General features: G+C 46.1%; 1 protein-coding gene across 10 annotated transcripts in view; it reads left to right on the forward strand.

Annotated features, from left to right (window-relative positions):
• The window catches only part of SFXN5 (sideroflexin 5), a 132094-nt gene that overhangs the window by 13003 nt on the left and 94009 nt on the right, over positions 1 to 25082 (forward strand). For 9 of the 10 annotated variants that reach the window (XR_010115462.1, XR_008650678.2, XM_055241041.2 and 6 more), the window contains exons 2-3: positions 1662 to 1730; positions 19710 to 19787. Coding sequence is in view for 8 of the 10 variants with exons in the window: in XM_055241041.2 (XP_055097016.1) it covers positions 1662 to 1730; positions 19710 to 19787 (147 nt within the window). In the remaining 2 variants the exon portion in view is untranslated. The remainder of the gene's footprint in view (positions 1 to 1661; positions 1731 to 19709; positions 19788 to 25082) is intronic. The other variant, XM_055241042.2, reaches the window with a different exon arrangement.

Genomic DNA, 25082 nt, shown 5'->3' on the forward strand with positions numbered 1-25082 from the left:
GACTTCATTACTTTCTGGTGCAACAAAATGTACCAGTTTCATCTTGTACCCTCCCTACCCTAGCCTTTGAATCCACTCCTTTCCTAAGGAACCCTGGTCTCTGTTAGTGGACCAGGGTCTGGATGTCATTTGGTCTTTTTGCTTTTCACTTAGTGTCTGTCTAGCTCTGTTTATCCCCTTGTTTATTGAGTTGGAATCACACTGCTTATATGCATTTCATAAAATTTTAAGCATTATTCCATGTCATAAATGTTTGAAAACATAGTTTTAAAGGCTTCATAGTATTCAGTCATATGAATGGACCATCATTTATGTAACCATCCACCTTTGTAAATAATGCAGCAGTGAATATCCTTGGTATGTACACCTGACCAGATCTTTGAACATCTTGGATTGTTTCCTTAGACTACATTCTTAGAGGTGAAATTTTGCCAGGACAGCATTGTGAGCCTCCCTTATGTATGTCTTTAATGTCTTTAATGTATGCCCGGAAATGATCCGGGCTGTGTGGATTATAAGAGGTTAGAGAGGCAGCTGTTTCTGTTAGGAATGGACTGAAGCTTGATCTGGCTTTTGAGAGACAGCACCTGGGTAGGGGTGGCATTAGGGGTTAGAGGTTGCTTCATGCAGGGGTGCCATGGTGGGAGAGAAATGGAGGTGGGATGAGAACTGCTGTGTGGGGGGACTTTGAGGTGACCTGGAGCCTATTGCAGGGTCTTTATTGGGAAGGGAATGGAACAGGAATTGGCTGCAGGGTCTGGTGTCCTACTAAATAAGGGGAGGGAATGTGGAGGCTTCTGTTTCCTCCACTGTGCAAAGGATGGTGCCTGAAGAGTTGTGGGGCTCCAGGGAGGAATCTGGGGCAGAGCCCAGAGTGTAGCGAGGCATGAACCCCAGCGACTGCAGCTTCCCCTTCATCCTCGAGCTTGGCACCCTCTGTCTTCCCCTTGAGCTTGGCTTTGCCCAGCTGGCTTAGTCCCTAGGGCAGAAGGCCCAGCAGCCGGGTTGCTTGGTTTCCTTTCATTGCACTCTAATGCCTGTGGCTGCGCTTAGCATAAAGCCCTCCTTTTCCATGGCCCCTGCTCTGGGGCAAGGTTGGGGGAGCTGCCCTTGTCCTGCACCTCAGCAGCTACAGGGCTCTGGGTGAAGGAGGGCCTGAGGGTTGTGAGCTCAGTGCTTTCAGGCTTGAGCTGCCCTTGGGGATCTCCCCCAGAGGCAGAGCTGGACCTTGGGGAGGGACGTGTGGGGGGGTAGGCAGGATGCTCTATCACTCAAGGCCGTGAGCAAGGCAGGGAGGCTGGGAGAGGGCTGGGGACCAGGCCTCACCTTCAGCCTACGTGTCCAGGGATGCTTGGGAGCTTTTAATAGGCTCAGAATAGATCTCAGGGCACTGGGAGAGAGAGGTAAAAATGGAAGTCACCTGGAAGAGCAGATGGGCCTGTCCTTGAGTATCTCAGTGGTCTCTCTGAGTTGACTTTGGAAAACTCTCAGCCCCAGGAAAGCTGTCCTCAGATTTCTGAGGCCTCATTGGCATTTATCACCCACACGAGGAGTCCTGAGGACCGGGGGACCCCAATCATAAAGGGTGGGGCTCCCCAGTGTCTTGAGAAGGGTGTGCAGCAGCTGATCCATTCACTCTTCTCTCTCATCCTCTTCTTCAGACGTCCTTCTATGGCCGCTTCAGGCACTTCTTGGATATCATCGACCCTCGCACACTCTTTGTCACTGAGGTAAGTCATGGCTGTCACCCTCAGTGGACCGTTGGCCTTTGTACCTTGTCATTTCAGAGTATGTGGGTCATTAAGGGAGGGTGAGGATGGGGGAGTGAAGAGAATAGGGGAGGTGGGAGGTGAGAGGAAGGTAACAAATTCTCTCTACCTGTAGCTGTCTGTTTATGTATCTGTGTGTCTGTCTGTCGCTATCTGAGTTCATACATTGTGCTGTATGCTTTTTACATTATGTCATTTGAATCTCACAACACCCCTTTGAGATAGATATTATTCCTTAAAACTTTAAAGAAATTATTATCAAGTACATAAGTTATTTGCTCATTAGAAAAGTTCAAACAGTACAAATATGTTTAAGTAGAAAAAAGTATCCTTTAATCATTGTCTCTTCTTAGTTCCTTCCTCTCATAGGTAACAGCTTTAATGGCTTTTAACATCAGGTTATTAAGGTATAATTTACCTTTCTTATGTGTGCAGTTCTTTAAGTTTTGACAGCCATATTCAGTCGTGTATCCACCATCACAGTTGTATTAGTTCGGTCTCACACTGCTATAAAGAAATTCGCGAGACTGGGTAATTAATAAAAGAAAGTGGTTTAATTGTCTCACAGTTCCTCATGGCTGGGGAGGCCTCAGGAAATGATCATGGTAGGAGGGGAAGCAGGCACCTTCTTCACAAGGTGGCAGGAGAGAGAGGAATGGAGGAGGAGCTTCTGAGTACTTATAAAACCATCAGATCTCATGAGAACTCACTATCATGGGAACAGCATGGGGGAACCATCCCCATCATTCAGTCACCTCCCACCATGTCCTCTCTCAACATGTGGGGATTATGGGGTTTACAATTTGAGATGAGGTTTGGGTGGGGACACAGAAGCAAACCATATGGACAATCAAGATGTGAAGCATTTTCATCACCCTACATGTTCTCTCATACCTCTTTATAATCAATTCCTCCCTGTCTTCACCTGGTCAACCAATCATCTGCTTTCTGTTTCTATTGTTTTGCTGTTTCCAGAATGTCATATAAATGGAATCCTACAATATGCAGCCTTCTTTACCTTAACACAATGCTTTTGAGGCTGGGTGCAATGGCTCACACCTGTAATCTCATCACTTTGGAAGGCTGAGGCAGGAGGATTGCTGGAGCCCAGGAGTTCAAGACCAGCCTGGGCAATGTAGTGAGACCTGTCTCTACAAAATTTTAAAAAATTAGCCTAGTGTGGTGGTGCATGCTTGTAGTCCCAGCTACTCGAGAGGCTCAGGTGGGAGGATCACTTGAGCCTGAGAGGTTGAGGCTGCAGTGAACCATTATTTTTTTTTTTTTTTTTTTTTTTTGAGGCGGAGTCCCGCTCTGTCGCCCAGGCTGGAGTGCAGTGGCGCAATCTCGGCTCACTGCAAGCTCCGCCTCCCGGGTTCTCGCCATTCTCCTGCCTCAGCCTCCCGAGTAGCTGGGACTACAGGCGCCCGCCACCACGCCCGGCTAATTTTTTGTATTTTTAGTAGAGACGGGGTTTCACCGTGGTCTCGATCTCCTGACCTCGTGATCCACCTGCCTCGGCCTCCCGAAGTGCTGGGATTACAAGCGTGAGCCACCGCGCCCGGCCAGTGAACCATTATTGTACCACTGCACTCCAGCCTGAGTAACAGAGTGAGACCCTATCTTTAAAAAAAAAAATGCCTTTGGGATTCATTTGTGTCATTGCATGTATTAGTAGTTAATCCCTTCTTACTGCTGAGTAGTGTCCCATTGAAAGGATGTTCCAGAACTTGTTTATCCATTCACTTGTTGATAAACACCTGGATTCTTTCCAGTTTTTTGGCTATTATGAATAAAACTATATGAACATTCTTTGTGTGGATGTATGCTTTCATTTCTCTTGAAGGAATAAGAATGGGATTGCTGTATCCTATGATAAGTTTGGTAAATATATGTTTAACTTTACCAGAAACTGCCAAACTGTTGTTCAAAGGGTTGTACATTTTACATTTCCATCAGCAGTGTATGAGAGTTCCAGTTGCTCCACTTCCTCACCAACACTTGCTATTGTCAAATTTAAAAATCTTTTTTTATTTCAGCCATTCTAAGAAGTATGTCTTGACAGTTCTTTTTTTTTTTTTTTTTTTTTTTTGAGACGGAGTTTTGCTCTTGTTGCCCAGATGGGAGTGCAATGGTGCGATCCCAGCTCACTGCAACCTCTACCTCCCGGGTTCAAGTGATTCTCCTGCCTCAGCCTCCCGAGTAGCTGGGATTACAGGTGTGTGCCACCACACCTGGCTAATTTTGTATTTAGTAGAGATGGGGTTTCTCCATGTTGGTCAGGCTGGTCTTGAACTCTCAACCTCAGGTGATCTGCCCACCTCAGCCTCCCAAACTGCTGGGATTACAGGCATGAACCACTGCGCCCAGCCTTGACATACTTTTTTTTGAGACAGTCTCGCTCTTGTCCCCCAGGCTGGAGTGCAGTGGCATGATCTCAGCTCACTGCAACCTCCGCCTCCCAGGTTCAAGTGATTCTTCTGCCTCAGCCTCCAAATTAGCTGGGATTACAGGCACCTGCCACCACAACAGGCTAATTTGACAGACTTTTTATATGTATTTACAAATGTATGTAGGAATACATGTGCATATAAAATGTCAAATATTATTTATTTATTTTTATTTTTTTTTTTGAGATAGGGTCTTACTCTGTTGCCCAGGCTGGAGTGCAGTGGCATGTTCTCAGCTCATTGCAGCCTCCACTTGCTGGGTTCAGGTGATTCTCGTGACTCAGCCTCCCGAGTAGCTGGGATTACAGGCATACACCATCACACTCAGCTAATTTTTGTATTTTATCAGAGACTGGGTTTCACCATGTTGGCCAGGCTTGTCTCAAACTCCTGGCCTCAAGACATTGACTCCTCTCGACCAGGCCTGGTGGCTCATGCCTGTAATCCTGGCACTTTGGGAGGCCAAGGCGGGCAGATCACGAGGTCAGGAGATTGAGACCATCCTGGCTAACACGGTGAAACCTGGTCTCTACTGAAAATACAAAAAAATTAGCCAAGCGTGGTAGTGGGTGCCTGTAGTCCCAGCTACTCGGGAAGCTGAAGCAGGAGAATGGCGTGAACTCAGGAGGCAGAGCTTGCAGTGAGCCAAGATCGTGCCTCTGCGCCGAGATCATGCCACTGCGCTCCAGCCTGGGCAACAGAGCAAGACTCCGTCTCAAAAAGAAGAAAAAGGAATCCACCCCTCTCAGCCTACCAAATTGCTGGGATTATAGGCAGGAGTCACCGTGCCCGGCCTAAAATGTCAAATATTTATTAAGTACTATGAACAAGGCAATTTGTAAGCATTTTACATGCATTAACTTATCAGATTAACTCAAAGCAGCCCTAAGATGTGGATGCTATTATAAGTTCCATTTTACAGACGAAGAAAAAGACAGACTGGAAGTTAAGCCTCATGCATGGTGCTGGGAAGTGATGGAGCCAGGGTATGAACCCGGGGACGCTTGTCTCTAGACCCTTATTCTCACCCCATTTGCATTCCTGTTCAAATAACTTGAGTTTAGGGAACTTGCCCAAGATTACACGGCAGAAGGCCTGAGCTTTGGCCCTGGCCCTCACGTGGGCAGCACTTCACTGCACATCTTCTCTGTGCTGACATTGGCTTACTTGCTTTAAGCCCTGGAGTTGACCAGCTCTGGGAGAGAAAAGCCATGACAGAAAGGAGCACAAGGCTTGCTGGGCACCTGGGCCTAGAACCATCCCCCCTCATGTCCAGGGGAGCAGCCCAGTAACATGAAATGTGAGAATTACCCTGACAGGTGGTTTCCTACTGCATCTCAGAAGGACAAAGGGCATAGGTATTTTAGTAGCTTACCTGGGCTCTGTCTGGATTCTCCTAAGAAGTAATCAAGGAATAATCAATGCAATTACATAAAAAGTTGGAAGAGCACAAAACTAGAGAAACTACTTATCTAACCCACCTAATGTGTGATTCTAGAAAGTTCCAGAACTGCAAAACTGGATACATTTGCAGTCCTAAAATCCCAACATAAATGCCACCTATTTGATGGAGGAGTCAGCCGAGACTTAAAGGATAGAGGTGCTAATGGACTTTAAGGCACGTTGAGACATGGTAGAGGGAGACGTGGGAAGCAGGGAGGTATTTCATTGCTTGCCAGATTACCATGAACCGGCAGGGGCTTTGGTGATGGATGAGCAGCTACAGGGTGGCATGCTGCCTGTGCCAGGAGGGTGCCCCCTCCCTTTTCCCAGTCCCTCCTCCTCCCATTCTCGGACCATTTCATTTCACTACTCCTTGTACCACAATTTTATTCTTCAACTCTTGCATTTTGAAAGACCCGAACATTCTTGTACATTTTTGGCCCGTTTCTTCTATGAGTAAATTTTTTAAATTTCATACTTAAAGAAAAACTATTAATTTAAATATCAAGGCAACTTAAATATTTACTGACTAGAAAATAATGAAGGCAACTCCAATTTTAGAGTATTTTTCAAATTTCAGTGTTCCTTTCTGTCATCAGGATTCAGATAGACTTTGTAGAAAGATCTGCACCTCTCCTCCCCACTGTACCCCAGTTGGGGATTGTTTCCAGGGCTACCTTCTGGCCTTTTTGAAAGCTTCTGCCAACAGAAGATCTTCTAGGCTCTACAAACTCTGGAAGGGCCATGAATGGGACCTCTAGGCTAGCAAGATAGTGGCCATACTCCTCACTGGCTCTAGTCTAGGCAGGTTATTTAGCAAGGTCATCTCCATCAATGCAATGGGAAATTAGAGGCCTCTGAGTCCCTCCCCATGAGCTGTGGGGCACTGGGAGGGCCAGGCTCCCCCTCAATGCTGGAGTCAGTCCACAGACCATGGCTCATAAATACTGTTTTCCTCCCAGGGCCCTTGGCTGGTGTCCTGGGAGGGAGCACAGGGTGGTTGCTGCTTAGCTGGGGGACATTTGGATGAGCCCATTTGTCTGTGATGAAGAGAGAACAGTAGAGGTCATGAGGACTTGAGAAGGTGGCTCTGGAAGCTGGGGGGTCCAGAAGTAGAAAGATCCTGGGCAGCTTGAGCCATCTGGTGACCTGGTTCTGAGGGACATTAGCTGAACCAATGGAGAAACTCCTCTTGAGGGAATTTTGCAGGTACTTCTTTGTAGTTTATAACTGACCACACTTTAAAAAGATCCCAACCCTTGTATGTGTGATAAGGCAGAGGAAATTTTATTCACTGTAATTTTTCTTAGGAAGAAGGCTGTCTTTGTTCTAAGAATGCCTTGAACAAAGCTTCAGAGGAGGAGGTTGCTCTGCTTGACAGAGGAGAAAAATGGTGCATTTTGATCCTAAATGGAGAAAGGAGAGGGAGGGAAGAGGAAGAAAAAAAACAGCGGGAAGGAGAGCATGATACTGAGATGAGCTGAAATACCAATACAGAAATGCCACAATGAGGTGTGGCTGGGGGCTCTTTTGAGATGAGTGATGCTGACTGTGTTCGTGAGAACTGTGAATTTGCGCTGTTGTTCCTTCTACCATAATTCCTGGATAGTTGTCAGCAAAATATGCCTGGTTTGTGAAATCTCTGCAAGAGATTATTTGGGGGATTTTTTTTTTTTTTTTTGAGGCAGAGTCTTACTCTGTTGCCCAGGCTGGAGTGCGGTGGCATCTTGGCTCACTGCAGCCTCTGCCTCCTGGGCTCAAGCAATTCTCATGCTTCAGCCTCTTGAGTAGCTGGGACTACAAGTGCATGCCACCATGCTTGGATAATTTTTGTGTTTTTCTAGAGATGGGGTTTTGCCATGTTGGCCAGGCTGGTCTTGAACTCCTGACCTCAAGTGATCTGCCCGCCTTGGCCTCCCAGAGTGCTGGGATTACAGGCATGAGCCACTGTGCCTGGCCATGTGGGGGAATCTTGAAGGCCTATGAGTCTCCTTACCAGGGTGCAGTGTGTGCAGAATTATTTTCAGTGAAGGCAACTACCAGGAGCTTGCAAAAGCAAAAGGGAGAAATCTTTGGCCTTCTCTGTAGGCCAGGGAATTAGATCTAGATCTCTAAAGGCAAGGCTGTATGACATCTGAGTTACTCTTAATTATGGACCAAAGATGGAAGGCATTTGCTATCCTGAATTCAATAATTACTTAAGGAAATGAATGACTGACAGATTATCATTATGAAGGGCATAGAAAACTAACTGAAATAGTATTAATAACAATTCAATACTAGAACTCGTGTCATAATCTGAAACTATTTGGGGTGTATTATAGGATAGAATAAATACTTACACTGATGTGGAGAACCAGCATTTTCATGTGGGAGATGAGAGATACAAATAGAGTAGGGGAAAAGACAAAGAACTATGTGATGTATTTGAATTGGAGGTACCAATATGCACTCATCACACACACACATACACACTCACTCTCTCTCTCTCTCTCTCTTACATTTTCTGATTTTCTGGCTCTGTTTTCTGAAAGGGCCTAGAACTTTTGACACCACAGTAACTATGAGCACACGTAGCACCCAGATCTTGGTTTCTAAGTACTGCTACCCACAAAAACGAACGAGGGCTTCTTGGATAAATGGTGGATTCCAGGTCTCAGGCTGCAAGTGTTGCTACAGAAAGCGAGGAAGTGCTCAAAGAATGATGGAGACACAGGAACTGGCTTAAAAGGAAATCCAGTGGCTACATTGGGACAATTTGAGCATTAAGAAAAACAGCAATGGATTGTAACACATTAAATTAAAAAAAAAAAAATCCGTGAGTTCATAAGCTATGGTTTGAATGTGTCCACTCCATACGTAATGGTGAATGTGATAGTATTAAGAGGTGGGACCTTTACGAGATGGTTAGGCTGTGACTGGGATTAAAACCTTTATAAAAAAGGCTTCCCACAGCTGCTAGGGTCTCTTGCCTTTCTGCCTTCTTCCCTGTGGGGACACAATATTTCTCCCCTCTGAAGGATGCAGACCTCACCAGACACTGAATGCTGGTTCCTTGATCTTGGACTTCCAGCCTCCAGAACTGTGAGAAATAAATTTCTGTTCTTTGTAAATTACCCGCCTGTGGTATTCTGTTATAGCAGCACAGACGGACTACAACAGAAATTGATACCACAGAAGTGGGGTGTTGCTATAACAAATACCTAAAAATGTGGAAGCAGCTCTGGAGCTTGGTAAAGGGTAGAGGCTGGAATGGTTTTGAAATGAGTGCTGGAAGGCTGGGGGTGGTGGCTCACGCCTGTAATCCCAGCATTTTAGGAGGCCGAGGCAGGTGGATCACAAGGTCAGGAGTTCAAGACCAGCCTGGCCAAGATGGTGAAACCCCATCTCTACTAAAAATACAAAAATTAGCCAGGCGTGATGATGGGCGCCTTTAATCCCAGCTACTCGGGAGGCTGAGGCAGAGAATTGCTTGAACCCGGGAGGCAGAGGTTGCAGTGAGCTGACTGCACCACTGCACTCCAGCCTGGGCGACAGAGTGAGACTCCATCTCAAAAAAAAAAAAAAAAAGTGCTGGAAAAAGTCTCATTGCCATGAACAGAGCAATAAAGGTGATTCAGTTGAGGGCTCAGAAGAGAAAAGCTGTAGGGAAAGCCTCCTTCCTTTTAGAAGTGACTTATGGGATAGTGACAGTGAAGACCCTTCTGATAAGGTGTGAGACAGAAATGAGGAACAAGGTATTGGAAATGGGGGAAAGGCCATTCTTACTACAGTGACAAAGAACTTGGCCAAATTATGCCTGTGTCCTAGGACTTCATGGAAGGCAGGGCTTGAAAGCAATGAACTAGGATATGTGGCAGAAGAAATCTCTAAGCAGCAAAGCATTCAGGATGCTTCATGGCTTCTCTTAACTGCTTATAGTAAAATGTAAGAAGAGCGAAACAATTCAAAGATAGAATTTATAATGAAAAGGGAAGCGGAACATACATATTTGGAAAATTCGTAGCCTGGCCATGTAAAGAATAAAAAATCATGTTTAGGAGAAACCAGCAGTGTGGCCAAGTGACCATTTGATAAGGAGATTAGTAGGGCTAGAAGGAAGCCAGGTGCTATTCATTAAGACAATGCGAGAATGACTCCTGAAGGCATTTCAAATCTTTGAGGTTGCCACATCCATCACAGACCCAGAGTGCCAAGGCCTTAGGGGCAGAAGTTTCTAAGGAGGGGTGTAGAGTGTCTGTGGGACTTCAGGGCTCACTGCCCCTTGTCTCTGTCCACCATATTCTGGCACATTGCTTCTCAGCCACCCCAGCTGTGGCTCAGGCAGACCCAGGTGCAGCTTGGGCCACTGCTCCAGAGGGCACAAGCGTAAGCCTTGGCAGCATCCATGTGGTGCTAACTCTGCAGGTGTGTGTGTGTGAGCTGTGGCTGCAGCGCTACCTCCACCGAGATTTCGAAGGATGTTGCAGACAGCCTTGGGGCCCAGGAAGAGAGTTGCTGCAGGGGTGGAACCACTGCAGTTTCCACTAGGGCAATGCTTAGTGGCATTGTGGGGATAGGGCTGTCTCTGCAACCCCAGAACAATAGAGCCACCAGCATGCAGCACCAGCCTGGGAAAGCCGCAGGAATGCAACCTCAATGTGTGAGAGCTGATGCAGGGCTGTTTGGCAAAGCCATGGGGGCGGGACTGTCCAAGGCCTTGGGGGGCTAACTCCTGCCCCACTGTGTCTGGAAGGCAGGACATGGAATCAAAGATGATTCTCAAGATCGAATGTTGTTTGCCCTGTTGGATTTTAGATTTACTGAGGACCTGGTACTCCTTTTTTTTTTTTCGTATTTCTCCCTTTTGGAAGATAAATATTCGTCTTGTGCCTGTCGCACCATTGTACCTTGTTTTATTTTACAGCTCACGGCTGGAGGAAAATTTGCCTCAGGATGAATCACACTTTTGAGTCTCATCCATGTCTAATTTAGAGGATTCTGGATGAGACTCTGACTTTAGACTTTTGAGTTGCTGCTGGAATGACTGACTTTTGGGGCTACTGAGATGGAATGAATATTTGTGAGAAGGACATAAATTTTGGGGGGCCAGGGTGAGATGCTATGGCTGAAATGTGTCTCATACAAAATTCAGGTGTTGAAACTTAATGACAAATGTGATAGTATTAAGAGGTGGGATCTTTAAGAGGCAGTTAGGCCGTGAGGGTCCCTCCCTCATGAATGGAATTAAGGCCCTTGTAATAGAGGCCTGGCTGGGTATGGTGGCTCATGGCTGTAATCCCAGCACTTTGGGAGGCTAAGGCTCAAGAATCACTTGAGCCCAGGAGTTTGAGACCAGCCTGGGCAACATGGCCAGACCCCAACTCTTAAAAAAAATTTTCAAAAATTACCTGGTTGTGGTGGCATGCACCTGTAGTCCCAGCTATTCAAATCGGTTGAGCCTGGGAGGTCGAGGTTGCAGTGAACTGTGATCACGCCACTGCACTCCAGTCTGGGTGACAGAGCAAGACACTGTCTCAAAAAATAAAAGAGGTTTCACACAGGGTTTGGACCTCTTGCCGTTCTGTCCTGTTGAGTACACAGCCCTCCTTCCCTCAGAAAGATGCTGCCCTCACCAGATACCAAATGCTCGTTCTTGATCTTGGACTTCCAGCTTCCAGAACTGTGAGAAATAAATTTCTGTTCTTTATAAATTATTTAGTCTGTGGCATTCTGTTATAGCAGCACAGTTAGTCTAAGATAACATAGTAATACTAAAAATGTGAATGAGGAAGCTCGTCTTTTTACCTTTGGTAACTCTCAGTGAAGTAACTGATTCTGTCCAGGATCATTAATAAATACTATTTCCAAAGAGTAAAACGTTTTTGGGAAACTGAATACTCATTCGCTCTCAAAGTATCACCCTGCAGATTACTTAGCAATTACAAAGGAGAAGAAAGGGCACCTTTATAATGGAGAACCTTAAAATGTCTTTCATTCAGAAATCTAGCTTCCAGAAATTTATCCAAAGGAATTAAGAGAAGTACAGTGAGATTTATATACAAGGATATTAATTGCAATGTTACTTATAATGGTGGACACCTTTTAACCAGATGACCAAACTTAGCATCCCTAACAACTGAAAACAAACTGACATTGTGTGCTTCCTGATGTGATGTGATACTGGTAGTAATTCCTAAATACTGGAAGACGTATAAAAGTCTAAAGAAAATAAAAACTGCTCATCATCCAACCTGCTAGAAATAATCACCATTAACATTTTGGTGCATGTATATGTGCAATATTGGGATGACTGGCCGGGCGCAGTGGCTTACGCCTATAATCCCAGTACTTTGGAAGGTTGAGGCAGGTGGATCACCTGAGGTCAGGAGTTTGAGATCAGCTTGGGCAACAAGGTGAAACCTCGTCTCTACTAAAAATACAAAAATTAGCTGGGTGTGGTGGCACGTGCCTGTAATCCCAGCTACTCAGGAGGCTGAGGCACAAGAATTTTGAACCCGGGAGGTGAAGGTTGCAGTGAACCGAGATCACATCACTGCACTCCAGCCTGGGTGACAGAGACTCTGTCTCAAAAACAAACAAAAAAACCAAAAAAATTGGGATGACTGATATAATATGTATGTATCTATATCTCTATATAAATACATACAGGGAATCATATGCACATATGCATGATATGTGTATATACATGATACATAGATGTCATACATGATTATATAGCAACGGATATCCATGGTATGCATGATACCTAAAGTATATACTTTTACCTATGAGTATATGAGCATTTTTTCATGTCATGAAATGTTTTAAAATGTGTTTAACTGCATAATAATTCATCACATGGTTATTCTATAATTTATTTATTGTTGACCATTTGGGTGGTTTCAAGTCTTTTTCATAAATAATATTGCAATAAATATCCTCATACAGAAATCTCACTGTTCTTCCTTTAATTCCGTTGGATAAATTTCTAGAAGTGGAATATCCAGATGAAAGACTTTAGATAGATATTTCCACATTTACTGTATTAGTCTGTTCCCACGCTGCTAATAAGGACATACTCAAGACTGGGTAATTATAAAGGAAGGAGGTTTAATGGACTCTTAGTTCCACATGGCTGTGGAGGCCTCACAGTCATGGTAGAAGGTGAATGAGGAGCAAAGTCACATCTTACATGGCGGCAGGCAAGAGAGCTAGTGCAGGGGAACTCTGATTTATAAAACCATCAGATCTCATGAGACTTATTCACTACTATGAGAACAGTATGGGGGGAAATTGCCCCATGATTCAATTATCTCCATCTAGCCCCGCCCTTCACATGGGGGGATTATTATAATTTAGGGTGAGATTTTGGTGGAGACACAGCCAAACCATATCATTGTCCTGCAAATTATACCAACCTGTACCAAGATTTTATATATATATACACACACACACACACATACATATACATACATACATAACATACATACAAACATATATATATATATATTTTTTTTTTTTTTTTTTTTTCCGAGATGGAGTCTCGCTCTGTCACCCGGGCTGGAGTGCAGTGGTACAATCTTGGCTCACTGCAACCTCCGCCTCCCGGGTTCAAGCAGTTCTCTGCCTCAGCCTCCTGAGTAGCTGGGATTACAGGCGCCTGCCACCACGTCCAGCTAATTTTTGTATTTTTAGTAGAGATGGAGTTTCACCATCTTGGCCAGGCTGGTCTTGAACTCCTGACCTCATGATCCACCTGCCTTGGCCTCCCAAAGTGCTGGGATTACAGGTGTGAGCCACCGTGCCCGGCCCAAGATTTTATATTTATACTCCCAATAGCAGCAAGTGAGATGTCCATTTAAATGTATTGTAGAAAAAAAAAGGAAAAAATAACCAAACAGAAAAAAGAAAAAAATGTATTTTAGACAGCACTGGATAGTGTAACTTTAAAATCTTTGATGGAATTTTTAAATTTAAAACATCCCCATTGTCAGTACCCTTAGATACTTCAAGTTCTTGTCCATCTGCATACATTTTGGCAATTATGAACTGAACATACACTTTTTTTATTCGTTTCATTTCCAAGTCTTTATAACTTTAAAAATAGTTTTTGGGGTGCAGTGGCAGTGATCATGGTTCACTGCAGCCTTAGCCTCCGAGGCTTGAGATCCTCCCACCTCAGCCTCACAAGTAGCTGGGACTACACCAAGTCTTTATTATTTTTAAAAATCAAGTTTTGTGGCATAAATAACCATCCCATTAGACTCTTTGGTCTAACAGATAGGTTAGACCTTGCCCAAGGTCACAGAGTGGGTGAGTGACATCTAGAAATCCCAGGAAACCTCAACTCTAGTTCCAAGCCATTTCCATGAGACATCCACACAGAAATCTCACTGTACTTCTCTTAATTCCTTTGGATACATTTCTGGAAGCGAGATTTCTGAATGAAAGACATTTTAAGGTTCTCCATTATAAAGGTACCCTTTCTTCTCCTTTGTAATTGCTAAGGTTGTTTCCTGTCTTTTGCTTTCCTGGACAAAATAGCCTTAGACATATCACTTTTTTTTTCTTTTTTTTGGGACGGAGTTTCGCTCTATTGCCCAGGCTGGAGTGCAGTGGCGTGATCTCGGTTCACTGTGGCCTCCACTTTCCGGGTTCAAGCGACTCTCCTGCCTGAGCCTCCCGAGTAGCTGGGACTACAGGTGCCTGCCACCATGCCCAGCTAATTTTTGTATTTTCAGTAGAGATGGGGTTTCACCATGTTGGCCAGGCTGGTCTCGAACTCCTGACCTCAAGTAATCTGCCCGCCCCAACTTACCAAAGTGCTGGGATTGCAGGCGTGAGCCACTGCACCCGGCCAACATATCGCTTTTAGTTTTTGCTAAGTTTACTTTTTAGAGTAGATTCCAAGAGTAGGGTAGCCAGGCTGGAAGCCATGGTTGTTTTTAAAGTTCTTGGGATAAGTGGATCGGTTTCTTTCCTGAAGGGATAGGCTGCCTGTCATGCTGCTGGAACTGCATCAGTTTACCTCACTTGGCCTCCTAAGGTGACTAGAGATCAGGGCAGGGAAAGCGACGTGTCCCCGGTTCCCCTTCTTTGGGCCTCTCGTAGGGTGGGCTCCTGGCTGATGGGAGCCAAGGACCCATCGCAGCACAGACAGGTAGAACCCTGGGGGTTCCAGGACTGCTGGGTGGGAACATGGAGTTGGGGATGGCTGAGGGAAGACGAGAAAGGCTTGGGACTTTGCCTGCACGTAACCGTTACCTTGGGCCTCCAAGACCCACTGCTTGGAGGCAACTCTAGTAATGGTCAAGCCGTGGTAAGGATGCACAGCCCTGCCCTCAGTGGTGCAAGATTGGCCCAGTGAGAACAGTCAGCTACTGAACCATCAAGACATGGTGGAACATAACCTCCCTGCCATCCTGCACGCCCCACTGCCAGTTCATCCCCCCACCCCCACCCCCCGCCAGTCTTTTAGTTCTATAACCACTGGGGCTCCCAAACTCTCTACTTTGCCTGAAATGGCCCATGTTTCAGCTGTACCTACTTCCCCTAAGTGTGTTCGTTTTTTCTGTGTTAGGCTGGACTCAGCTTTGAGAGTAAAAGAGGCTGTTTATTTTTTTACTTGGGGTGCCCTGCCTCAGAGGCCATCAGTTCTGGGGGGGCTTTGGGCATTGCCGAGGTTTCTTTGGGAGATGGTTGCTGGCGTGAGTACAGCAGGTTCTTCTGTGTGGATGTCTCATGGAAATGGCTTGGAACTAGAGTTGAGGTTTCCTGGGATTTCTAGGTGTCACTCACCCACTCTGTGACCTTGGGCAAGGAAGTACCCTTCCCTCTTGGCCCCAGTTTTCTCAGAGAGGGGATGGCCCCCATGTTTCTAGCATGTGTACATGCAGAGGGGTAATCTTATCCACATCTCGTGTGAACAGGGCATGGTCTCCAAGAAGAGATGAGTTTTGCTTCCGATGACTCTTCCTCAGCTTTCCTTTTTGTGCCTCTTTTTCTTCCTTGTCCCTCTGTCCCCATTCCCCTCCATCGGGGTATCCTGCCCTCTTCCCACCCTTTCCCCTCAGGCGGGGCCTTGAGGCAGGACCGGTGGGGCCAGGATTCTCCTCTGTTCAAATTCTGTGCTGCTGGAGCAGACCTCCTGGGTGCAGGCCCCTCCAGAGGGATCTTCTGGAGACCATGCCCCTCTCAGATACATGGAGGGACTCTCATGGTGACACTTGCTGGCAGGCTGGCAATGGAGTAGCGTTTGGTAAGCAGCAGCCTGGGCTGTGTCCTCCCACTAACCCCAGCCGGGCCCCTCACAGCCTTTGTGTTCAGGGGCTGGTGCCTGTTTGTTTCTGGTTGAAAAGACTTCCTGCAGAGTTCATCCTGCCACCAACCTCCCAGCTTTCCCCACCCCTCAAGTACCCAGGCCCTTCTGCTGAGCCTCACAGTCCAGGGACGTGTGAAGGGTTTAAACAGGGAGACTCTCCTCCCATTTCCCAAGTGCCTGTGATATAGGCCCTTTCTCTGAAGTGGGGACACCAGCCACTAGAACAGCCAGGCCTCAGGGCCCTGTCCAGACAGCTGGCCTGGGGCCTTGCCTGTCCTACAGGCCTGGAGCCTCAGCCCCTCAGCCTTTGACAGAGGTTTCGTCAGGTCCAAGGTCAGCCTGTAGCTCTCAGAAGCAGAAAAGCAGGTTCCAGCTTCCTTCAGTCCTGTTCCCTCAGATTTGTCTGCAGGAACCTTAGATCTTGTTCTCCCTCAACCCATGCCCTTTGCCAAGATGAGGGCTCTTTGGAATTTACTCTTTTGGCAGGAGGGCTCCCTTTGATGACTGTGTCAAGTGAGATGGAATCTGGCCAGGTTGTTATAGGAACTCAGGAGAATCCCTGGAGTGGGAAAAATAATGAGAACATGGGGCCATTCACCATTCAGCGTTGGAAAGTAGAGCATTCATTGTCCAGGTCCGGAGGGGCAGGCTTAAGGGTGGGGGCCTTGCTGCATCACTAGGAGGCTTTGGTGGCATTGAGGGGGTGTGTGGTGGGGTGTGCAGAGTGAGGGTCTGACTAAACTTGGTTCAAATACTAAATCACCCACTTACTATTTGTGTGACCTTAAGCAAGTTAAAACAAATAACACAATCCAATTTTGTAGATAAACGTATTATGTCTAGAAGGAAAATCATCCTCACTTTTGGAGTTGTTATCTTAGGGGTATGTTTACAGATTTAAGATTACTTTTTGTACTTTTCCATTTTTTGTTCTGATATTTTCTTTAAACAGCATGAATTACTTGTACATGGGGAAAAAATAAAAACAACGACAAAGCTATCTCCACTTTGGAAATGAACAGTATCCGGGATGGGGCTCTTTGGAATCTAGGAGCTGCTAGGCCCTTCCATATTTGGAAGGGGAGGGACAGTACTTTTCAGCCTTCAGGCCATTCCAAGTAAGAAAAGTGTTCCTGGCCCCCTGACTGCCTACGGTTCTGTCTCGGGCCAGGCCTGGCTTAGACCAGTGCTGGCCATCATGGTGTTTCACATGCCGGTGCTTCACATGCAAGCCTGAGGGGTCAAGGGTGGCCTCGCTGATTTGTCTGTGTTGGCAGTTATTCCTGCTGCCATAGTACATGAGGTGGCTGTTCATTTCCCACTCTGGCAGCCAGCTCAGAAAACCCTGTCTGCCCTACTGAGGGCCCTTCCTGAGGCTACATCCTTCTTTAAGACTAAGGGGCTTATGTTGAGGTCTCTGCACTCCTATGCCTAGCCAGTCTCATCTCTCCATCAAAAGGGGAACACAGCAGCTTCACTGGGTTTCTTCCCCCATGCTGGGCTTCCTTGGTGTCTGGGTCCCTCATCTGGACCTTGACACGAGCTTCCTTCTATCACTGTTGTCTGTTTATTGTTTTTTACTGCTGTTTATTTATTTATTTATTTATTTTGGAGACAGTCTAACTCTGTCGCCCAGGCTGGAGTGCAGTGGTGCGATCTCGGCTCACTGCAACCTTTGCCTCCCAGGTTCAAACGACTCTCGTGTATTAGCTTCCTGGGTAGCTGGGACTACAGGCACCTACCACCATACCTGGCTAATTTTTTTGTATTTTTAGTAGAGACGGAGTTTTGTCTCAAACTCCTGGCTTCAAGTGATCCACCTGCTTGGCCTTACAAAATGCTGGGATTACAGGCGTGGGCCACTGCACCTGGCCTGTTGTTTTTTGAGATGGGGTCTCATTCTGTCACCCATGCTGGAGTGTGGTGGTGCCAACATGGCTCACTGTAGCCTCAACCTCCCAGGCTCAATCGATCCTCCCATCTCAGCCTCCTCAGTAGCTGGGACTACAGGCACTCGGCACCATGCCTGGCTAATTTTTTGGGTTTTTTTAAATGTATTTTTTGAGACGGAGTCTTGCTCTGTCTTGCAGGCTGGAGTGCAGTGGCGTGATCTCAGCTCACTGCAACCTCTACCTCCCAGGTGCAAGCGATTTTCCTGCCTCAGCCTCCTGAGTAGCTGGGATTACAGGTGCTCACCACCATGCCCTGCTAATTTTTGTATTTTTAGTAGAGACGGGTTTTCATCATGTTGATCAGGCTGGTCTTGAACTCCTGATCTCGGGATCCACCCACCTCGGCCTCCCAAAGTGCTGGGATTACAGGCATGAGCCATCGTGTCTGGCCCATAGTTTACTTTTTAATTACTGTATAATAGTTATAGTGTGCATATATTGCTGTTTACTTATCCATTCTACAATGAATTATTTGCAGTTTGGGGCGATATAAATGCTGCTGCTATGAACATTCTTACACAAGTCTTTTGGTGGGGACAAAGGCCACCTTCTGTTACTGTTGCTGTCTCTTTAGCTTTTAGACTTAAAAAATCATACAGTTTCATCCCTTTTTTCTCTTTCTCCCCATCAGTTACTGTAGCCATATGTACTTTAGTAGGTGAATCTCTGCCAGTATTTTAAAAATGTTGAAAATATATAAGTGCTACTTAAATATGTTCTCCTGGCCGGGCACCGTGGCTCACACCTGTAGTCTCAGCAATTTGGGAAGTCGAGGCAGGCAGATCACTTGAGCCCAGGAGTTTGAGACCAGCCTGAGCAACAGTGCAAAACCCCATCTCTACAAAAAATAAATTAGCCAGATGCAGTGGCGCGTGTCTATAATCCCAGCTACTTGGGAAGCTGAGGTGGGAGGATCACTTGAGCTTGGGGTGTTGATGCTGCAGTGTGTTGAGATCATGCCACTGCACTCCAGCCTGGGTGACAAAATAAGACCTTGTCTCAAAAAAAAGAGAAAGGAAAAATCCTCCTTATAAACGCTTTCTTTTTTTTTCTTCTTTTTTTTAGATGGAGTCTCGCACTGTCCCCCAGGCTCACTGCAACCCCTGCCTCCTGGGTTCAAGTGATTCTCCTGCCTCAGCCTCCTGAGTAGCGGGGATTACAGGCATGCACCACCATGCCCAGCTAATGTTTGTATTTTTAGTAGAGACAGGGTTTCACCATGTTGGTCAGGCTGGTCTCGAACTCCTGACCTCATGATCTGCCCACCTCGGCCTCCCAGAGTGCTGGGATTACAGGTGTGAGCCATTGTGCCTGGCCTAAAAGCTTTCAACATTACATTAAGATTAAAGTTCCTTGTGACACCCCTTGCCAATTCTTGGCCCTTTCCTCCTACCCTGAGGTAACCCCAGCCACCAGTTTGGTTGTTCTCCTTCTAGGGCTTTTCTGATACATTGACATATATAAATATTCACATAGGAAATATTATTTGATATGTTTGTGTTGTTTATTTGGTACAAAAAACAGCATCATGTTGCTTGGCCATTTGTTTTTTCACTCAACAAGATATCTTGGGGAGATGACCATGGAAGCACACGTAGCTCTACTTCATTTTTTAAACTGCCGAGTAAGAACATTTAGGTGGTATTTCTATATGATTTTGTGTGTGTCCCATGAACTGAGGGCAGGCCTGAAGCCTTGCTCTGGCAGTATTTGATACTGATGTAATCCCACAAAAGAAAAATTTGCAGGAGCCCTGGATCTGTGCCCCTCAATGTCTCTTTTCTTTCTTCTGCAGAGACGTCTCAGAGAGGCTGTGCAGCTGCTGGAGGACTATAAGCATGGGACCCTGCGCCCGGGGGTCACCAATGAACAGGTAACTCTGTGGGAGGTGGGAGCATGGCCAGTGGGGAAGGGAAGGAAAGTGAGAAATCCACAACCCCTTCCCTGCAGCCAGAACCACTTCTTTCCTCCAGTATATATTTCTGCTGGTACATACCCCTGTGGACTAAAAGCTCCTTGGAGATGCTCAGATCTCTCCTGTGCTCTAGGTCCAGTGGGAAGCATGGAGGCTGATAAGGCTAGGGTGGCCCAAAGGCAGTGGCTTGGTGAAGTTGGCCTGCTCTGGCTTGCGAGAGCTGATTGTGGGCATCTCTTCCCAATTCCACGATCAGGGATGACACAGTGGGAAGTCAGCCATGATGGGAGTATTTATACCATAGAAGTTGGCAAATGCTACAAATCAGGACTTTTTCTCCAGAGAACAGGTTATTAAACGTTTACCAGCATACCACTGTTCAAAAATTCAGGTTAAGGGTGGGAAGGATGGGGGAGGATGTTGAGGATTAGGATTAGGATACTGTTGTTTTATTCTTTTTTAATATCATGTAGGAACTCAAATTAGAGATACCTGAAATGTTGAAGGTGGTGTTTTGTTTTGGGGAGGGGTAAGGGAAGGTAGTAGTTAATGATTACAGAGACTGATGGTTCATGTGCCAAAGTCTGTCTTTTTATTTATAAACTTTATTTCAAAAACTTTTTCAAACATTAATTTAAACATTTTCAAAGTCATGTGTGTGCATAATTCAAGAAGTCAAATAGTACTAAAGTGCTTGTAAGGGGCTGGGCACGGTGGCTCACACCTGTAATCCCAGCACTTTGGGAGGCCGAGGCAGGCGGATTGCCTGAGCTCAAGAGTTCAAGACCAGCCTGGGCAACATGGTGAAACCGTGTTTACTAAAAGACAAAAAATCAGCCAGGCATGGTGGTGGGTGCCTGTAATCCCAGCTACTCGTGAGGTTGAGGCAGGAGAATTGCTTGAACCTGGGAGATGGAGGTTGCAGTGAGCCGAGACTGCGCCACGGCACTCCAGCCTGGGCAACAAAGCAAAACTCTGTCTCAAAAATTAATAAAAATAAAATAAAATGAAATAAGATAAAATAAAATAAAATAAAATAAAATAGTGCTTGTAAGGAAAAATAGTATATGTTCCCCATCCCTCCCCAGTTCCCATGCCTGTTCCCCAGGAGCAACTACTTTTTGCTGTTCTGCAGATAGAAATTTATATTCTGTCTTTCAGACAAATATGCTTATCTACACTGCTATTTCTCAATTAGTTCTTTTGGGTTATCTATTATGGTAGTTGAGGATTCAGCTGTCTTATCATCCACCCCTCTAAACACACTTCTTTCCCCCATCCACACTCACTCTTGAAATAGTTATCATGGTTTTGGGGCCTATACATATTCAGTCTTCATGTTGTTACAATTATAGAAATAACATTTACTGCATAGTCAGACTAGTTGTATCATGATTATGTCTCTTTTTCAAATTTGTTTTATCTGGAGTTAATAACCACCTCAGACTTTTCATTGGCATACTTTCCTTTGTACCATCTCTCACTCTCACTGTACCCTCCCACGGCCTTTCAATACAGTCATGCACCACATAAAGACATTTTGGTTAACAAGGGATCACATATATGACAGTGGTTCCATAAGATGATAATGGGGGCCAGGCGTGGTGGCTTATGCCTGTAATCCCAGCACTTTGGGAGGCCAAGGCGTGCGGATCACTTGAGGTCAGGAGTTCAAGATCATCCTGGCCAACCTGAAGAAACCCTGTCTCCACTAAAAATACAAAAATTAGCCGGGGCATAATGGTACATGTTTGTAATCCCAGCTACTTGGGAGGCTGAGGACGGGGGAATCACTTGAACCTAGGAGGTGGAGGTTGCAGTGAGTCGAGATCACACCACTGCACTCCAGCCTGGCGACAGAGTGAGACTGTGTCTCAAAAAAAAAGATGATAATGGAACTGAAAAATTCCTGTTGCCTGGAGATGTCTTGATGATCCTGACCCTGTGCAGGCCTAGTCTGTTTGTTTGTGTCTTAGTTTTTAGCTAGTTTTAAGAGTTTAAATAGTTAAAAAAAAAAAAAAGTTGAAAGTTTTAAAATAGAAAACTTACAGAATAAGGATATAAAGAAAAATACTTTTGTACAGCTGTACAGTGTGTTTGTGTTTTAAGCTAAGTATTACAAAAGAGTCAAAAATTTGAAATTTAAAATTTTATAAAGTAAAAAATATACAGTAACCTAAGGTTCATTTTACTGAAGAAATTTTTTTTAAAAGGCAAGGTCTTGCTCTGTCACCCAGGCCTGGAGTGCAGTGGGGCGATGTAGCTCACTGTAACCTCAAACTCTCAGGCTTAAGCGCTCCTCCCACCTCAGCCTCCTGAGTAACACACCACCACACCTGGCTAATTTTTTTTTTTTTTAATAAATTTAGCGTGCTTAAGTGTACAGTGTTTATAAAGTCTGTAGTACTGTACAGTAATGACCTAGGCCTTCACATTCACCCACTACACACTCAGTGACTCACCACAGCAACTGCCAGTCCTGCAAGCTCCATTCATGGTAAGTGCCCTATGCTGGTGACCATTGTTTATCTTTTATGCCATATTTTTACTGAACCGTTTCTATGCACAAATATACACAAACCGTTTACATACACAAATATCTACCATTGTGTTATAGTTGCCTATATATTCAGTACAGTAACATACTACCCAGGCTTGTAGCCAAGGAGCAGTAGCTGTACCTACCATGTAGCCTAGGTATGTTGCAGGCTTGCCCATCTAGGTTTGTGTAAGGATGCTCTATGTTGTTTGCACAATGATGAAATCACCTAATGATGCATTTCTCAGAACATATCCCTGTTGTTAAGTGACGCATGACTGTATTTTCAGTGCTCCTTGCAATCTGAAGATTTCTGTCTTTGAGTTTCTTTTTGTTTTCCTGAAATTTTCCTTTCTGGGGCCTACCTCCGAGTTCCAGGTCTTCCTTTTTATTGGTATATTTCATCATTTTGGTGGAACACCTCTTCTCGTAGCTTCCTGAAAAAGAGTAAATGAGAAGAAAGTTTTGAGTCTTTTTATGTCTGAAAAATTATAATTCTGCACTCAGCCTTAATTGACAGTTTGGCTGAGGAGAAAATTCTAGGTTGACAATCATTTTCCTTCAGATTTTTGAAGACCATTGCGCTATTTTCTTCTGGGTTCCAATATAGCTGTTGAAAAACCTGATGCCGTTTCATTCCTGATTCTTTGCGGTCTGTTTTCTTTCTTTGGAAATATTTAGGATCTTCTCTTTATCTGTGAAATTTGTTTCTGAAATTCCACAATGCTGTTTCTTTTAAAATTTATCATTTTGGATTCTTGATTACCCCTTTCAATCTGAAGACTCCTGTCTTCAGCTCTGGCAAAATTTTTAATTGCTTTCATCACTTTTTCTCATTCTGGAACTTCTGTTAGTCAAATATTAGCCATCGTAGGCTGACATGTAGGTTTTCTCACCTTTTTTCTCTTCTATCCATCTCTATGGGCCAGAAGCGAGGGTAGAGCCTGGGGGATAGAGCAGGTAGGAAGCTGGATGAGGTTCCTGTCTGCACCACCAGAAACCAGGTAGTGACAGTGAAAGCACATGACACCATGGGAGAGCCGTGGAAGGGGTGACCCTCCCAGACTGAGGGCATCTGGAAGAGATTTCTCCCCTGAGATATGACGGCTGACAGGGCTGGTGAAGAGCAGGTGGGGGTGGTCCAGGCAAGGAGGTGCACACTGTGCTGGAGATCGAGGGAGCAAGACCCTACAGAAGGAGGGAATGGGTGAATGTGCTAGACTGGAGCATGGTGATGGGAATAGAGGGCAAATGCATGAGCGGAAGCAGCACCTTGGCCAGATGCCCCTGTGCAGGGCCCTGGAAGAGTGACAGACCCGCAGTGCCTGCTTACATGGGGCCCATCTGAAGCCGTGTGCACTGCGTGCTGAGCCACGAGCAGCCGTCAGCCGGGAGGGCAGGCTGCGATCTCCTCTTTCCTGAGCAGTGGGACTTCTCTCTGGCCATGAGCACCTAAGAGCCTGGATGGTGTGACCTGGTACCCCACCCTACTCAGGCCGAAGCAGTCCCCAGCCCCTTTCGTGTTCTTCTCAGACCTGTGAGAGTTGGGTCCTGCCTCTATGGCCTCCTGACCATGTGTTTGCTTCTGGCCCAAGCTCTGCTCTGCCCCTTTCTTGCTGAGGTTGGCCTCTTGGGACACCTTCCAGCTCCCAGAGTTTGGTGAATGAAGCCACATTTCCTCCTCTTTGCTCCCTTCAGTAGCTTAAAGCTGCCTGTCCTGTTTCCCGGGCCTCCTTTGTTTTCTGTCCTGAAAGCCCCCATGTGCCTCAAGGGAGCTGGGGAGGAGGGGAACTGGGTGGAGGGGCAGCTTGGCACTAACTGTGCTTCCCAATTCTGGCTCATGTTGGTGATGCCTGCAGTGTCCATCTGGTGGCTGGGTAGCACAGTGCTCTAGGTGTGAGCCTGCCACTATGGCCCCCTAGAGGCAGATCCTCCCTCTCCCTCCCTTCACCCAGCCTCCTGGCTCCCCCAGCACCAGCTCTCACAAATGCTTCCCTCCCTGGGCTTCAGTCAGCCAATCTACACCCTCTCTGGCCTCTGCAGACACAGGAGCAGAGGGGATAAGTGGTGACATGGCAGCTCAGGGCTTGGGGGGCTTGGCAATCCATAATTAACAGTCACTGTTCCTGGCCCAGACTGGCCCTGCTCATCTGAAGCGGCCCGGGTGGTTCTTGGTCTCAGTCTGGACAGCGGCCTCACCTGCACCTGGGCTCTGCGCCTGCTCTGATGCCTTTGCAGGTGTGTGGGCTAGAAGCCTGCAACTGGGTCCTGAGGCCTGCAGGCCTGTCCTGGTGTTGTGGGCAGTGCTGATTAACTTGTGACACTCTCTTTTTTTACCCAGTTTGTCATCTAACCTGACTTCCAGGTACAACACCTCACCAGTGGGTGTGCGCAAATGTATTGATAGTTTGTTTGCTCCTGATGGCCTTGGTTTGGTCTTCTGTTGTGGGTGGTTGCTGTCTCCTCCAGGGACCGTTACCTTGTTTAAAGGTTGCTATACCAGCCGAGCGTGGTGTCTCACACCTGTAATCCCAGCACTTTGGGAGGCCGAGACAGGTGGATCACCTAAAGTCAGGAGTTCGAGACCAGCCTGACCAATATGGTGAAACCCTGTCTCTACCAAAAATACAAAAATTAGCCAGGCTTGGTGGCATGCACCTGTAGTCCCAGCTACTCAGGAGGCTGAGACAGGAGAATCGCTTGAACCCAGGAGG

This window comes from Symphalangus syndactylus, chromosome 14 (genome assembly GCF_028878055.3).
Source record: "Symphalangus syndactylus isolate Jambi chromosome 14, NHGRI_mSymSyn1-v2.1_pri, whole genome shotgun sequence".
Lineage (NCBI taxonomy): Eukaryota > Metazoa > Chordata > Mammalia > Primates > Hylobatidae > Symphalangus > Symphalangus syndactylus.